We start from the raw sequence: 14,401 nt of genomic DNA, 5'->3' as shown, positions 1-14,401 counted from the left end.
GGGGGGGGTCACGAGGCCATCTTGATTTTAACAGGTGTAGGAGAATGTTTAAAATATATTTACAGTAGACCTTTATCACAGCATTTTATTCATTTTTGTGAAGAAAACTAAATAACTTTTTTTTTTAATGTTTAAATTATTATTCAAGATATGAACTTTACAAAAAATCTCACAGGATCAGGACAGGGTGAAGACCTGAACGCAAGTCATAGTTACAGAGCCTTCACTTTCTGCTAAACAGCCTTGTCCTGCATTGGAAAGAGGTAAAACAACCAAAGAGCAAATAGAAAATGGCTAAGCCTCAGGCCGAAAAAACCCCCAGTGAATTTGTCCCCAAAAAAAGAAAAAAAATTACAAAAACAATGCAATAATGCAAAAAGTTTCTTAAAAAATTCAGTAAAACATATATTAAAAAAAAATAATGATAATGATAATTCTACTCCTATTATCGCTTGTCTCCTAAAATCGATCCAGTGACTTGCACCGCCAACGATTTGAAATCGAAACCAATAACTGTGTATTCTGTGATGATACAGAAACTACTGATCATTTATTTTGCAAACCTATGTATTGAAGCTTTATGACTTGATGAACATGATTGGCTTTCCCTGAAAGTTTTTCGCTGTGAAAATTTTTCTTAAAATGACACTGTTTACTTGTTGTACTTGGAAAGTTTTATGTACACATATTAGGGCATTAGTGTGTTTCATAACGAGTTTCTTATTTAAAAGCCCTAAAGTAAAAAAATAAAAAAGCAATGGAACTGTTTAGCATAATATATCCATATGATTTACAAAAAAAACCCAGCCCTTTTTTAAACTTTAATCTGTTTAGTTTTTATTTAATGTTTTGTTATTTTGTCTGCATGGACCTGATTATTCTGATCCTTTTGATCAAATGCAAAGAAACATCTTAAAGCCAAAAAGGACATATTTAGCAACAGTTTGGGTTGTGCAATATTGCTCTTGAACACCCGACTGCAAAGCGACGTCGCAAAGCATTGACGTCACGATTTGGCGACTTCACGCCTGCGTACTGCGGACTCAGCGCTGATGCAAGAAATTTTCGGCGCAGCCTTGTGGGACTGATCGAGGAACAAAAAGTAGCCAGATTTCAGTCACTTTTCAGCCCGCAAACATGTCAGGAGACGAGGTAAGCCCCCCCGGGGTATCCGCTGTTCGGTCTGTGTCGGTGTGTACACTTGTTGGGTGAAATTAGGTGAATTATCGGGTCTAATCGGTGCTGAGGATGACTTTGGGCCTCGGAACTGCTGCTCCCCTCCCTGAACGCACCAGCTCTCACATGGCTACAGCCGAGCTAGCAACGGCCCCACCAGCTGAAATGACAAAAAATGTATCCAGTACACCTCTGAATCACGATGTAACACAGCGTGAAGGTTATTAAATAACACGGTGGTCTATTAATCCGCCCTGTCACAGCTGCTGGGTAACTGAAACTGAAAGGTTGAAGTTAGCTAGTTAGCTAGCTAGCGTTAGCTGGCCGGTTACTAAGCTGCAGCGCTAACGGCCAGTGTTCTGCCGTTACTGTGCTTTAACGTTAGCTCTGTTAGGCGTATCACAACCATCAAAGTATGCTGGTCAACACCATTAAAATTAAATATCACAATATATTTTTTATAACTGTACGAGGCTCTAAATCAAATTAAGCTTTCTTCATGTAATTTCTGGTCTCAATTAAAGAAAATAGATTTTCGTTGTTTCTTAATCATCATCAGTAACGTTAGTAGATCTGGGTACATCTGAGAGCGATGACAAATTAGTATTTCAAAATATTGCATCAGTTAACTGAGAAAACTATAGCGCTGGTTGTTAAGACGAGGAGGAGTGTTGTAATATTACATATCAAGCGTCATATCATTACACCTATCTTAATGTGTCTCTGAATGGCAGGTGTCTGTTTTGAGGCTGTATTCTCGACTGTTTTCAATATTGAGTAATTTGTTGTTGTCCTGATCAATTGTATATTCCATGATATGACAGAGAGTAGTCCCAGATTCCCAGTTGGCATATTTAGATGTTTTATTTTGTCCGACAAACTATCCAATTGATCTCCTACAGATATTTTATTAACTGTCATTAAAGTCAAATACTGTAGTCCCATTTGAGCGTCTGTCATATTTGCAAAGCATGACATATCAGTCATTTTGCAAATGAATGTTATTGACTATTCTGTTAATGTCATCAGTCACTGAATCACAGTCTTATATCAAGGAACAAAATATGTAACAGCACTCATCTTTTGTTTAATGTTATCAGTTGATCTTTACTAGGGAAACTAGTCATGGGTTAAATGACAACAGTTACCCTTTAAATGTCAAGTGGCCATGGTAAAAGAGTGATAATACACAAAACTAACAGTATCAATAGAGGAGATGTCTGTCTGCCTCACTCAGCATATTTCTGTAACTGATAATGATCACACCGAAACACACTGAAAATGATCTGTTGTGGCCCAACGGATACAACTGATTTGAAGACATATTAAGAAAATCAAAGTTGTGATTCATTGCCTGTCTATAAATTAATTAATCCATTCAGCATCTGTAAGCACTTACCTTATTCAGAATCACCATGAATATCAAATATCACAAGAGTCGAAGCTAGGAAAACATCGAATTAGTCGAGCCAACCAAATTGTTTCTCAAAAGAGAAAAACACCATCACAAATTCGTCACAGTTGTAAAACTTCATGTTCTTTTCTTTCTTTTCTTTCAGATGATTTTCGATCCCAACATGACCAAGAAGAAGAAGAAAAAGAAGAAGCCCTTCATGTTGGACGAGGAAGGAGGAGAGGGGATGGGAGGAGAAGAGGCTAAAGAGGTGGAGGCGAAGGAGGCAGAACCAGAGACTGGCGATGACAGGGAGCTGGATCTAGATGAAGATGAAGGCAGGAAGAAAGGTTAGAATGAAAATAGAGATGCCTCGGCATTGGTGCATAATCTTTGTGAGGGATGTTACATAATGCATTTAACCGCCAGACTGCAGTAAGTTTTATTAAAGCAGTTTGTTTTGCCCTTCCAGAGCCGTCCGATGATTTGAACGACTTGAACTTCTTCAACCAGAAGAAAAAGAAGAAGAAACCCAAGAAAGTATTTGATAATGATGTTGAGGAGGGATTAAAGGTCAGTCACAGCTTAAACCACCACCAGTTTTTTCTTCCATCCCATCAATAATTTTACATCAGCACTGTTTGCTCCACTTCTATCATTGCCTTCCCTTCACTCTTTTTTCTCTTGTCTTAACTACATTCACACGGTGCTACATTTTTTCACTTGTCTGAATCAGGAGCTGAAAATTGAAGGAGAGCAGGTAGAGGTGCTGGAGGAGGACAACCTGGACTTGATGCTTCCCACCAAAAAGAAAAAGTCAAAGAAAGTGGACTTTGACGAGGGAGAGCCACTGGAGAAGGATGACGGTGAGAATAAGTCAACTCATGTTAAAAAGCAGAAAACTAAAGGAGGACACGTGTGTGCTAAAATGTTTGTGTGATGCGTTTCCAGCGTTGGAGGATGATGAGGGGAAGAACAATGATGGAATTTCGTTTAGCTCCTCTACTGGACCAGCCTGGGCCGGCACCGAGAGAGACTACACTTATGATGAGGTAAGGTAGCTGCTACACACACACACACACACACACACACACACACAAACACACACACGGCCAAGACATGGCCATATGTAATTCATTCTACACACGGAAGGACAGCTTGTTTGTGTTCAGGGAAATGGAAAGATGTAAGTTTAGATAATGTTGTGACACAGCAAGTCTTTTCATCCACTCAAATGTCATATCTTGTTGTGTATGCACAAGTTGAAAAAAGAGTTGCATCAAAGAATGTAGCAAGGGGAAAAAGAGGAAGGTATCTCAGTTCTTAACATCTTTATTTCCTGTAAACTGGATCAAATACAAGAAGTGTTCGGGGAGAGTGTGTTCAAATCTGACCACACAAACATAATATACAGGAAAAGGACGCTCCCTATAAATCCAGAAAGTGCTTAAGAATCACAAGACAAAAAGCACTGAATAAAATGTTGATTTATACAACAACATTAAAAGCACACTTTCCTTATGTCTTACTCCTGGAATGAGGAACAACCAACACACCCTAATGAAAGGACCTGAGAGACCTGCTGCAGCTGTAGGGCCACAGTAGCTCTTTAATGTAGGCAGGTGTCTGACCATGCAGGACTCTAAATGTGATCACAAGAATCTTGAACTGAAATATAACTCTGATGGGATGCTGGTGTAAAGACTCAAAGTGGAGTTACATGAAACCTTTTGGATGACTTGGTCAGAAGCTTGGCAGCAGCATTTTGGGCCACTTGTAGGTGATTTAGTGGAGTCTTGCCAAGGCAGGTGAAAACAGAACTGCATTAGTCAAGACTGAAAGAAATAAGCACATGAATAATCATCTCCCACTCAGCTAGGGACACAGTGGGCTTGACTTTAGCAACATTCCTCAGATGGTACAAACAGGAGTGAAACCAAATAATGAAAATGGTGGTCAAGAATCAAATCGTGGTCCGCAGTTGGCTTTACTCTTTGCACCTTCTCCGTCTCAGCTCCTGAACCGAGTCTTCAACATCATGAGAGAGAAGAACCCTGACATGGTGGCTGGTGAGAAGAGGAAGTTTGTGATGAAGCCTCCTCAGGTGGTTCGAGTGGGAACCAAGAAAACCTCCTTCGTCAACTTCACAGATATCTGCAAACTGTGAGCCTCCCTCTTTGTACACACGTCTCACACTGTAACTGTGAGTCCCAATTCACACTAGTACTCAATTTTAAAAGTACTAAGAACTGACCTTTTATGTACTTCATCACAGGTTGCATCGTCAGCCTAAACATCTCCTCGCTTTCCTGTTGGCTGAGCTGGGAACAAGGTAAGATTTAGTATTTACAATCAAGACATTTATGAATATATAATAATTAGATTTTGTGTCAGTTTTAGGCACTAGTTTCTAAACTGAATGGGAATATTTCTGTGTGCATTGTTATGTAAGTTTAAATTTTTTGTGTTCCTGTTTTCTCCTCACAGTGGTTCCATAGATGGAAATAACCAGCTTGTGATCAAAGGCAGATTTCAACAGAAACAGATAGAAAATGTGTTGAGAAGATATATCAGTAAGTAACAAATAAACCTAGTAATTATTTATCAATTATAGTAAATACAAATTCAATTTGATTCTTTTTGAATAACCACTGTCGTTTTTTTTTAGTCTTTTTTTCATCATACTCACTCATTGTCTGTATTCAGCTTTAGTCTATTAGTATAATACAAGAATGATTTATGATTTATCCCATTCACAAAGAAAGGGCCCTTACAACCACTACACAGGGTTTGTTTGGTCATGAAATTCCTGGAAAAGTTTTGAACTTAAAAAAAGTTCCAGTTTTGGAAAAGGTTTTTTAAATATACATTGGTTTGGCTTAAAATACGTTCATAAAAATCCTGAAACATGATGTTGCGTGAAATATGTTCCTTGTATTACCAATTTAAAATCTAGTGCTGCATGACTGTTGAAACATTGTGACTTGATACACATAATCCAGACCAGCAATATGTCATCGTAGAGGCTTCATCCCCTTTTAGGAGAAAGAAACGTGCTGTTACATGAGCAGAAAAACAAGAAAGTGCTGACAAGCTGTTGTTTAGCTAGATAATCACAGCTTTCACACTTAGATTTGTGCCATGTAAGATCCGTGAATATTCACTGTCAGTGTGGTGAATCACTAAATGATGCTGCTGACAGCTACTACTGATGGTTAGCTAACACTAGCTTGAGTGGGAGGCTGCTCGTCTCAAACTAAATCTTAAACCAGCCTAGATGAACCAGTTGGCTATTAACATTTTGGTTATTTACAGACAACATTTAGTCTTCTGATGATTAGTTGTGATTCATTCAAATACACATATGTGATTGAATCACCAGGATCCAGACATCTGTAAATTTCTAGATACAGCTTGCTGTGGAAATGTCTAACAAGCAGGTCAAGTTAGCAAGCGCTACTCGTTTACTTATTCGCAAATACCTGAGGTGTGTGTGTTTAGTAGCGTATGGCTGTCTTGCTATATAAGCCTACCCATTGTTAAGTACTTAAATAAAGTTGTGTAATGGGGTAAAACATTATGGGAAAGTTATGGAAGTGCTTTGAAAATGAATCGTAATGTGTGGGAACCCTGACTACAGGTATCGGGTATTATTATATCTTTTTTATTTGGAGGAATCTTGGCAACAAGTCTTGAATAATAAAATTATGCAAATATTAAGTGGCAGCTCCCACAAAGTTGAGGTGGAAGTCACAAGAAGGAAATAGATATAAACAGTTGATCAAAGTCTAGTTAATGTCATTCATTTATTCTTAAATGTTACTTGTCCACCAGGACTCTGACAGTGGTCTCTTAATCAACTCTTCCTACATTATTTAATTTATGATTTTCACACCTTGCCTGTACTTCCTTACCAAGAACAGTGCTAATAACCATCTTCTCACCCCCGCAGAGGAATACGTGACATGTCACACCTGCCGCTCCCCAGAGACCATCCTGCAGAAGGACACTCGCCTCTATTTCCTGCAGTGTGAAACGTGCCACTCCCGCTGCTCCGTTGCCAGCATCAAGACCGGTTTCCAGGCTGTGACGGGCAAGAGGGCGCAGCTTCGCGCCAAAGCCAACTAAAGACCACCGAAACTGGGCTCCCCCTCCTCTCTCGGCCTCCCCCTTTCCTCCTGAGAAGGGCCGAAGCTGGGGTCGGACGCCCCCTTGATTTGCTAAAAGGACTCTCTGAATCGAACTGTGGGAGGGTTTGGCTGTTGTTTAGTTGTGTCGTGGCCTGACCGGGCAGGGAGTGAGAGAGTATCTAAAGCTGACAGATGGGGTTCAGGCACGCGCAGATGATGTGTACCACACACACACACACACACACACTGTTGGATGCATTTGATTTGTTGTCTGGCTGATGAACCCTCCACCTCCTAGGTTTTTTTTTTTTCATTTGCTGTGATTCTTGATTCCTGCAAGAAAACCCTGATTTAACATGGCTTTCTCATTCTTTTCTCTCCCTCTCTACATACACCAGACATGAATATATCTTTGGATAAGGAATACACCTCTCCATGCAACCAGTCAAATTATATTAAGCTATGCTGATCTGCGATGACAGAGCGTAAATTCTCTAACTGTAGCCGTGTGGCTCCTGTGGTCACCTGCTTATTCCTAATTTCCACACCGCTTAAACCCAGGGTTGTGTTTCTGGTCTGGCCCTACATCCCAAAAACTGCCGGTCCAGAATTTTCTGCTCTAGCTTTTCAAAGATAGAAATCAACATCACCAGACGGGAGTCCTCAGAGGAAGATTTGTTACTCTAACTAGTCTGTGAAGGGCTCAGGTACAGACCTGTTTTCGACCACCTTATATCAGGAGTTGACCTTAAAGTCAAACAACTAGGGGTTTATAAAGTGAAGAGCACCTTCTCACTGAAGACTTGAATAGAGAGGTTGTGTGTGAGACAGATATAAATTATACAGTGTGTTTATGAGTGCTTTTGTGGCATTGATGAGCAGTTGTGTATTTCGTTATTTCTTCCTTTGACCTCTGAAGCAGAGACCAACACATTGTATCAAACAACGGAGATTTGATCTGAAAATGAATAAAAGTCATTTTGTCAAGAAGAGCTCATGACAGTCCCCTAACACAAACGCCCTAAATGCTTCCCCTTAAAAACAGCCTCTGAGCTGGCTCCTCAGATCAGTCTCCTCTAACAGGTCTTTATTTTCAGCTGTGGTTGTAGATATTTACAACACAAGGTAGCTAGACTATGACCCCATTCAGTCCAATGATCATGGATGCTACATGTTCTACATATTATTGGCTCTGCTCATGTTTGAGAAGAATGTGGATAAGAAGGTCTGGCTTGAATCATTTTAAAAACTTGGTTTTTACAAAAATAAAATATTCTACTCTCTCTCTCCATTACTGTTTTTCACTCTGCTTACATCCATGTTGACACAATTTATTTTGTACAGAAAAAGCTACATTCATATGCTTACATATCACTTGTTAGATATTCAATCTTATTTTAAAGTTAAGTGCCTCAAATCTAACTGTTGTGACTGGAGACAGTTTGTTGGATGAATTACTGAATGGGCCTATCAGGCAGAAGCCCAGGGGCCCAGGGTGGGGCTGGCTTTCACCTGTCAAGCCATTAAAATTAATATGTAGTGAACAGCAGGAGATCAAAATGACCACAAAGAAAGATACAGAACTACGAAACAGATTATTAACAACTACAAACAGATGGAAAACAACAAAAAAGAGGCAAAACCACCACAAAGTCTTGCCTTGTTTTTGTGTAGGAGAGGTGGTGGGGCCCTTTACATGTCTCCACCTAGGGGCCCATTGTCTCATGATCTGCCCATGACTTGATCACTTTGCTGGATCACGTTTTACATGCAAAGCACTAAGATCGTACAATATGTATTCAACTCAAGGCCATATTAAAGTGGTAAAACTAGCAGTACGTGAGGTCCACTGAAACCGTACCTATCTCAGTGACTGTAAATAGGCAACATTTTATTATCAAATTGTTTTAATGGACTCCAGGGCTTGTTAAAGTAACATATTTCCTCCCAGTAAGATTCTCCTGGGCTTCACTTAATGATGAAATTAATATTGGCAGAAAATGTGGTTAGTCTGGGCCAAATTCTGTTTTAATAATAAAGATAGAGGTTTCTATTGCATCTTGCATCGAGTACGTCCAGTATAAAAGACAATGGAGAAATTTTGACTTGATATTGAATATTTTTCTATTTTCTTTGAAAAAAAAAGGACAATCTGCCATTTGTTTTATCGCTGTATGTATACCACAATATTTTGGCTGGATGTTCAACTTCGTGTAAGGAGAAAACCTGAGCAAGCAATTCAGTTTAAGGACAGTTTCACATGTTTTGAAAATAATTAGGTGGAAAAATATATGTATATTCATAAAACGACCAATAAAAACGACCTTTGTGTTTGATAAATTCCATATTATGAACCGATTATACATTACTGTGGATATATCATACCTTTTCATCATTTTTCTAAAGATTTTTCATTTTATTTTATTTTTACTCTGTATGGAGAGTTCTGTGTCGATATAATATTAATGTATGCATATTTGCTCATCAAAAAAGAATTATGCATTATTTCTATTATTTCATCTGATAAAATTATAAATGGAGGCTTTTAATTTGAAGTATGGTACCGGAAATGTCTCAGTGTTACCTTCGCGTTGATTGGCTGGTTGGACGGTTTGTCGGAGGAGAAGCCGCAGCACCCCAACGGCAGCCACTCGCTTGGTAACGAGCAGTCGTGAAGAACAGTCTAGAACAACGTAAGGCGAGAAACCATGCCGCGTGTTTATATTGGACGACTGAGCTATCATGTCCGCGAAAAAGATATTCAGCGATTTTTCAGCGGATATGGGAAGCTCATGGAAATCGATCTGAAAAACGGGTAAGTTGTTGGAGGAAACGGGTTAGCTAGCATTTCTTAGCTACCTTTAACGTTAGCATTTCATGTCAACGACGTCAGCGCTGCTAATGGAACATTTAACACTTTAACGTTACATCACGTATATTGTTGTATGGACTTTTAAATAATCTTGTAAAATTAATCCCGTGAATTTTTTGCTTTTATATAAGAAGTAACGCAAGTTTATAGTTTGAATTCTTAACTTCTAGTCTTGCTCGTGCAGCATAATGTCGCATGGCCAACATGGCGTCTTTGTGTTTGCTTAGCGCTGAGCTAGCGGGCCCTGCTAACCATAACTAGCTAGCTAGTTCTATATATACACACACATGTCGTGGATGTGACTTTGCTGTTATTATTGTGAGATTTTTCATGCTAACTCTGTCTTTCACTTCCAGCTATGGCTTCGTGGAGTTCGAGGATAACCGGGACGCCGACGATGCAGTGTACGAGCTGAACGGGAAGGAGCTGTGCGGGGAGCGGGTGATCGTCGAACATGCCCGGGGGCCGCGGCGAGACCGAGATGGCTACGGTGGGGGTTACTGGGGTGGTGGGCGCAGTAAGTGCAGTCTATTACAAGATACCCTCTCTTCCCCTTCCCCTTGGGGTGAGGTGTCGATGTGGACTGCACAGAGAGCTGTTTTTGTTATTTCATACTGGCGATAATTAACATACATTCAGCATAAGTTCGCAGATATATCACTATTTAAGGTGACTTTTTATTTTCAGGTACACTCTCGCGGTACAATAAGTTTTGAATCCCACGAGTGTTGCGTGGCTGTAATTACACTATTGCTCAGATTGCATGCAGACTTTAAAAGTTGCTATAACATTATCTACATTGGTACCATGATACTATGTATTAAATTATGTAGCTGTATGTATGCTGACAGGGAGAAGTTCCTGAGCTACATTCTTCTTGCTCAGGCAGTTTAATGTATGTCTTGTGTGTTCGGTTTCATCCTGCTTAACAGTTCTTATTTTCTGCCATCAAGGGTTGGTGACCTGCTGTTTTTTGCTCCTCCCTAATGATCATGAGCCACGCTTAATTGGCCTGTGGTTCATTATTGGGATGGAACGACAATATGCAAGTCAGAGCCCGCTATTAGCAGAACGCAGGCTGAAGTTTGAAAGCGAGACTTTCCTATTGCGGATTGCAATTTCTCTTGGATGATAATTATTTTGGTGTGCCATATTTTAAAGGCTTGAATTTCCAAATTTATTGTTTGCATCATATAAGGAAGCTAATCACAAATAATCACTTCAAACCTAGCTAGTATAGTTTTAGCTTAATCATTAGGTCTAGACTAACATTTTCATGTGAAATGTGTATTTTTAACTTTGGTATATATTTTTATATTCAACATTAACAAAAGTCCTTGATGTTTCAATTTGAAAGAGTCCAGTTGCGGGCTGAGGCTGAGAGTCCATTGAGGCTAAAGATGACTGGCTAAGATGACTGCCTGTCCCGTTTGGCCTTGGCTTTCACCTTACAATGTGTGTGTGACCTTTGCCCCCCCTTGATCCTTGGCTGACCTAACCGGAAGCCATGATGACAGCAGCCTTTTGCCAATAGACCAGGGGTGATGGTGAGGATTGCCATTGGTTTTTATGTTGACAGAAAACATAAGTGGAGCGGCTCAAGTAAAGACCTTACAATCAAAAGAAATGTTGTAAGTGAGAAAACTGGTAAACAAAATTTCAGACCCACATCAGGTCCAATACGAAAAGATTGGTGTATGTGTTTCTTCACACTCAATTTGATCGAACAGTGTCCTTGACCGCAACCTATGTGGATACCTCCTTTCTGTTTGTGTTACAGGGTTCGGCGGTCTTGAAAGAACATCACTGTTAATTTGTTTATGCGGCTAAGGCATCACAGTGTGATGTACCGGAGTAAGACAGGCTTTGTATTGCCGGAAACAGATGCAGTGGTGTTCTTTGCAGCAGAGCACAACATCAAAATGCTGAACAATTCAAAGAGCCCGTGCAGTGGCCTGTAGATCACTTATCTTAAGCTTTGTTAGAAAATGGGATCAGAGGGACTCCTTTCATTATTAAGTTCAAATTATACCCCCTTGGACTTTTATCTGGCAAGTCATTGCCTTGTGTTCATGTGATAACCCAGGCCAGTAGTTCTTTGTGTCACAGCAATGTTTGTCCTTTCTAACTTTTTTCATGTGCTGTTGTTTTTAAAGGTAGCGGTTACAGCAGCCGGAGCCGCTCTGGCAGGGATAAGTATGGACCTCCTGTCCGTACTGAGTACCGTCTCATTGTGGAGAATTTGTCCAGCCGCTGCAGTTGGCAGGACCTTAAGGTACACGTTCGAACATTATAATTTTTTCTTAGTTGGGTGCGCTGTGGTGAATTGTTTTATCAATGTAATTTGCACCTAAACCATCAAGACAGAATGAGATTGTCAGCATATTTTACTGTTTTTCTCCTTATTTTTGGTGTCCCACAGGACTTCATGCGTCAGGCAGGAGAGGTGACTTATGCAGATGCCCACAAGGAACGCACCAATGAGGGTGTGATCGAGTTTCGGTCCCACTCGGACATGAAGAGAGCCATCGACAAGCTGGACGGTACAGATATTAATGGACGGAAGATTCGTCTGGTGGAGGACCGACCTCGCAAACGAAGGTCATACTCTGGCAGCCGCTCCAGGTGGGGACAGTTAATAAGCTCTTTGATACTATAGTCTCTTTGTTAAAAAAAAAAAAAAACATGCTAAGCTTCTCTGAGTCGGTGTTACTAACAAAATTTGTAACCCTGATATCTTACAAAGGATTTGGTTGTATTTTTTTGACTTTGTGCTTTTATCCTTAGATCTCGTAGTCGCCGCCGCTCCCGCAGCAGGAGCCGCAGGAGCCACAGAAGCAGGAGCTCCAGGAGTCGCTCCAGGTCCCACTCTAGGTGAGAATGTGTCTAATGTAAAAGAAAAAAAACCATTAAGATTAAAACACAGATTAAAGATCTAGTTAAACATGGATAACTGAGGTATAGGGGTCATGTATTGGGTCTTGTGAACCAATGAACTTCTTGTCAATTAGCAAAGTCTCGCTAAGTATGAAGTATATTTTTCTTTAAATCCTTACAGGTCTCGTTCCCGTAGCAACAAGAGACGCCACCATTCTCGCTCCAGATCTGGAAGGAAGTCTCGCTCCAAGTCAGGAGAAAGCAAATCACGATCCCGCAACCGCAGGTCCCGTTCTGGATCCCACAAATCTAAGTCTCGTTCACGCTCCCGCAAATCACGGTCCCATTCAGCAGACCGGAAATCGAAATCCCGCTCAAAGAGTCGTTCAAAGGTAAAGTCAGAGCGTGATTCTCGCAGTCGATCCAAGGAGATGTCTGGTGAGAAGAAGTCCCGCAGTCGTTCAGCTTCCCCAATGGAGAACGGGAAGGAAGAGCATGTCGCCAAATTTCCCTCCCGCTCCCCATCCCCACACGAGGATGATCGCAGATCCAAGTCGAGGGAGAAGCATTCAGCCTCCCGCTCAAGGTCTCGCTCACGGTCTAGATCAGCTTCTCAGGATTAGTGGAAAAGGGAGGTCTTTGTGTCATCGTTAAGTTTGATCCCTATGCTGTACATAACGAGCAGTGTCGTCATACCGGCTTATGTTTCCTGTCATGTCTACTTTTCTCCCTCAAGTTAGCACCTAAACTGAAACACCTTTTTAGATGCAGTTTTATCAGAGGATGCACCAATATGACAGAGCTACGTTTGGGTTGTCACCATTTTGGTTTTCAGAAATTTAAGTGCCAATCTTTAAACTGAAGAACTGCAGTCTGAGATGGTTCAAATTAGTGTCCCAAAAAATTCAACTTGATCGGTTAACTTAAGGTTTGTCACACCAGCCTGTTTTAATCAAAGTGTTTATAGCTCAGCTGAAATTAAGTTGTCTAGTATCATAATTGTGTATCTTCTTTTGCAACTGTTCTCCAAAACCATTCTCTATAATTGTAGGTGTCTCAGTTTTGTTAATGCTCATTCAAACTGCATGGTTATGGGAGAAAAGTAGAATTTGGCCATGATGTTGGAGCATGGTTTCCCTCTTTTCAGTCTCGATAATTGCTTTTTCAAGGAATCATCTTGCGGCACTCTAAAATGCACACTCGGGATGCAAGAACTTTCACTGCAGAACTGCATCTACAAGTTAATGGGTTTGTATTTCATGTTTGAACAACTTGCATTGTAGGTGGACTATTATCCCTTTTAACCTCGTGTACATAGACCGTGTAATCAGCATTGGAAACTGATTGCTTCCTTTTTGTGGCTACCAATGTTTGGATTTTTTTGTAACCGTGAGCAGGTAATCTTTGGAAGACCCTTTTACTTTTCGGATTTCTGTTAACCAATAGCCTCAAGGCCTCAAATGCAAGTCCCGTGTTTCTTACATTTCCTGCTTTGTTCTGAATGCAGCCTTGGTAAAGAACCCATCACTTTGTGTTTCGTCTTTTTTTTTTCTGCGAGTTTAATCCAGGGGTTAAGGGTTTTGTTGAGCCTCTGCTTATTTAAAGTGTAGCTTGTACTGGAGTTTTTGTACTTGTAAGGTACAACATTTAAATCTCTGGAGGGTCTGTCACCATCAGACTAACTGAATGCACCCCTTTCTCTCCATCTTGTGGAAATAATTCATATTTTTTCTCCATGCGATTGAGATCTAACAGGAAAATGTCCTTTTTTATTGTATGTTCAATTAAAGATCTTAATGAAAAATGTTGCCGTGTGGTGTTGCTTTGTGTCAGGATTACAGAAACCTTGACTGCAGTATCGACATGACCTATATCCTGCTAATTATATAATAAATGCTCTTTCATTAAGGGGCGGCCCTTTCTAGAAAAATGAAAGGGATCAATGTGTTGCAG

General features: G+C 40.4%; 2 protein-coding genes across 4 annotated transcripts; both read left to right on the top strand.

Annotated features, from left to right (window-relative positions):
• The first annotated feature begins 1,016 nt into the window (after positions 1-1,016).
• eif2s2 (eukaryotic translation initiation factor 2, subunit 2 beta) lies at positions 1,017-7,990 on the top strand. 2 transcript variants are annotated; one of them, XM_049581011.1, is made up of 9 exons: positions 1,017-1,152; positions 2,736-2,919; positions 3,042-3,142; positions 3,306-3,435; positions 3,521-3,621; positions 4,584-4,732; positions 4,845-4,901; positions 5,057-5,142; positions 6,522-7,990. In XM_049581011.1, the coding sequence occupies exons 1-9, from the start codon at positions 1,138-1,140 to the stop codon at positions 6,695-6,697; spliced, it is 999 nt and encodes a 332-aa protein (XP_049436968.1). In that variant the 5' UTR covers positions 1,017-1,137; the 3' UTR covers positions 6,698-7,990. The 2 variants fall into 2 exon arrangements, with proteins under 2 accessions (XP_049436968.1, XP_049436967.1); XM_049581010.1 differs by having other exon boundaries at positions 3,024-3,142.
• A 1,317-nt stretch (positions 7,991-9,307) lies between these two features.
• On the top strand, positions 9,308-14,252 carry LOC125891373 (serine/arginine-rich splicing factor 6-like). 2 transcript variants are annotated; one of them, XM_049580616.1, is made up of 6 exons: positions 9,308-9,514; positions 9,928-10,061; positions 11,728-11,846; positions 11,994-12,196; positions 12,359-12,445; positions 12,630-14,252. In XM_049580616.1, exons 1-6 carry the CDS (start codon positions 9,408-9,410, stop codon positions 13,069-13,071), a joined length of 1,092 nt encoding a protein of 363 aa, XP_049436573.1. In that variant the 5' UTR covers positions 9,308-9,407; the 3' UTR covers positions 13,072-14,252. The 2 variants fall into 2 exon arrangements, with proteins under 2 accessions (XP_049436573.1, XP_049436571.1); XM_049580614.1 differs by having other exon boundaries at positions 9,928-10,088.
• The last annotated feature ends 149 nt before the right edge of the window (positions 14,253-14,401 follow it).

This window comes from Epinephelus fuscoguttatus, linkage group LG7 (genome assembly GCF_011397635.1).
Source record: "Epinephelus fuscoguttatus linkage group LG7, E.fuscoguttatus.final_Chr_v1".
Taxonomy (NCBI): domain Eukaryota; kingdom Metazoa; phylum Chordata; class Actinopteri; order Perciformes; family Serranidae; genus Epinephelus; species Epinephelus fuscoguttatus.
This window is presented reverse-complemented; position numbering and strand designations above follow the sequence as displayed.

Coding starts and splice junctions, on each gene's coding strand:
- eif2s2 (XM_049581010.1), top strand. Junction 3,143..3,305: donor ATGTTGAGGAGGGATTAAAG/GTCAGTCACAGC, acceptor TGTCTGAATCAG/GAGCTGAAAATTGAAGGAGA. Junction 4,902..5,056: donor TTGGCTGAGCTGGGAACAAG/GTAAGATTTAGT, acceptor TTCTCCTCACAG/TGGTTCCATAGATGGAAATA.
- LOC125891373 (XM_049580614.1), top strand. CDS start 9,408: ATGCCGCGTGTTTATATTGGACGACTGAGCTATCATGTCCGCGAAAAA. Junction 9,515..9,927: donor GAAATCGATCTGAAAAACGG/GTAAGTTGTTGG, acceptor TTTCACTTCCAG/CTATGGCTTCGTGGAGTTCG. Junction 12,197..12,358: donor TACTCTGGCAGCCGCTCCAG/GTGGGGACAGTT, acceptor TTTTATCCTTAG/ATCTCGTAGTCGCCGCCGCT.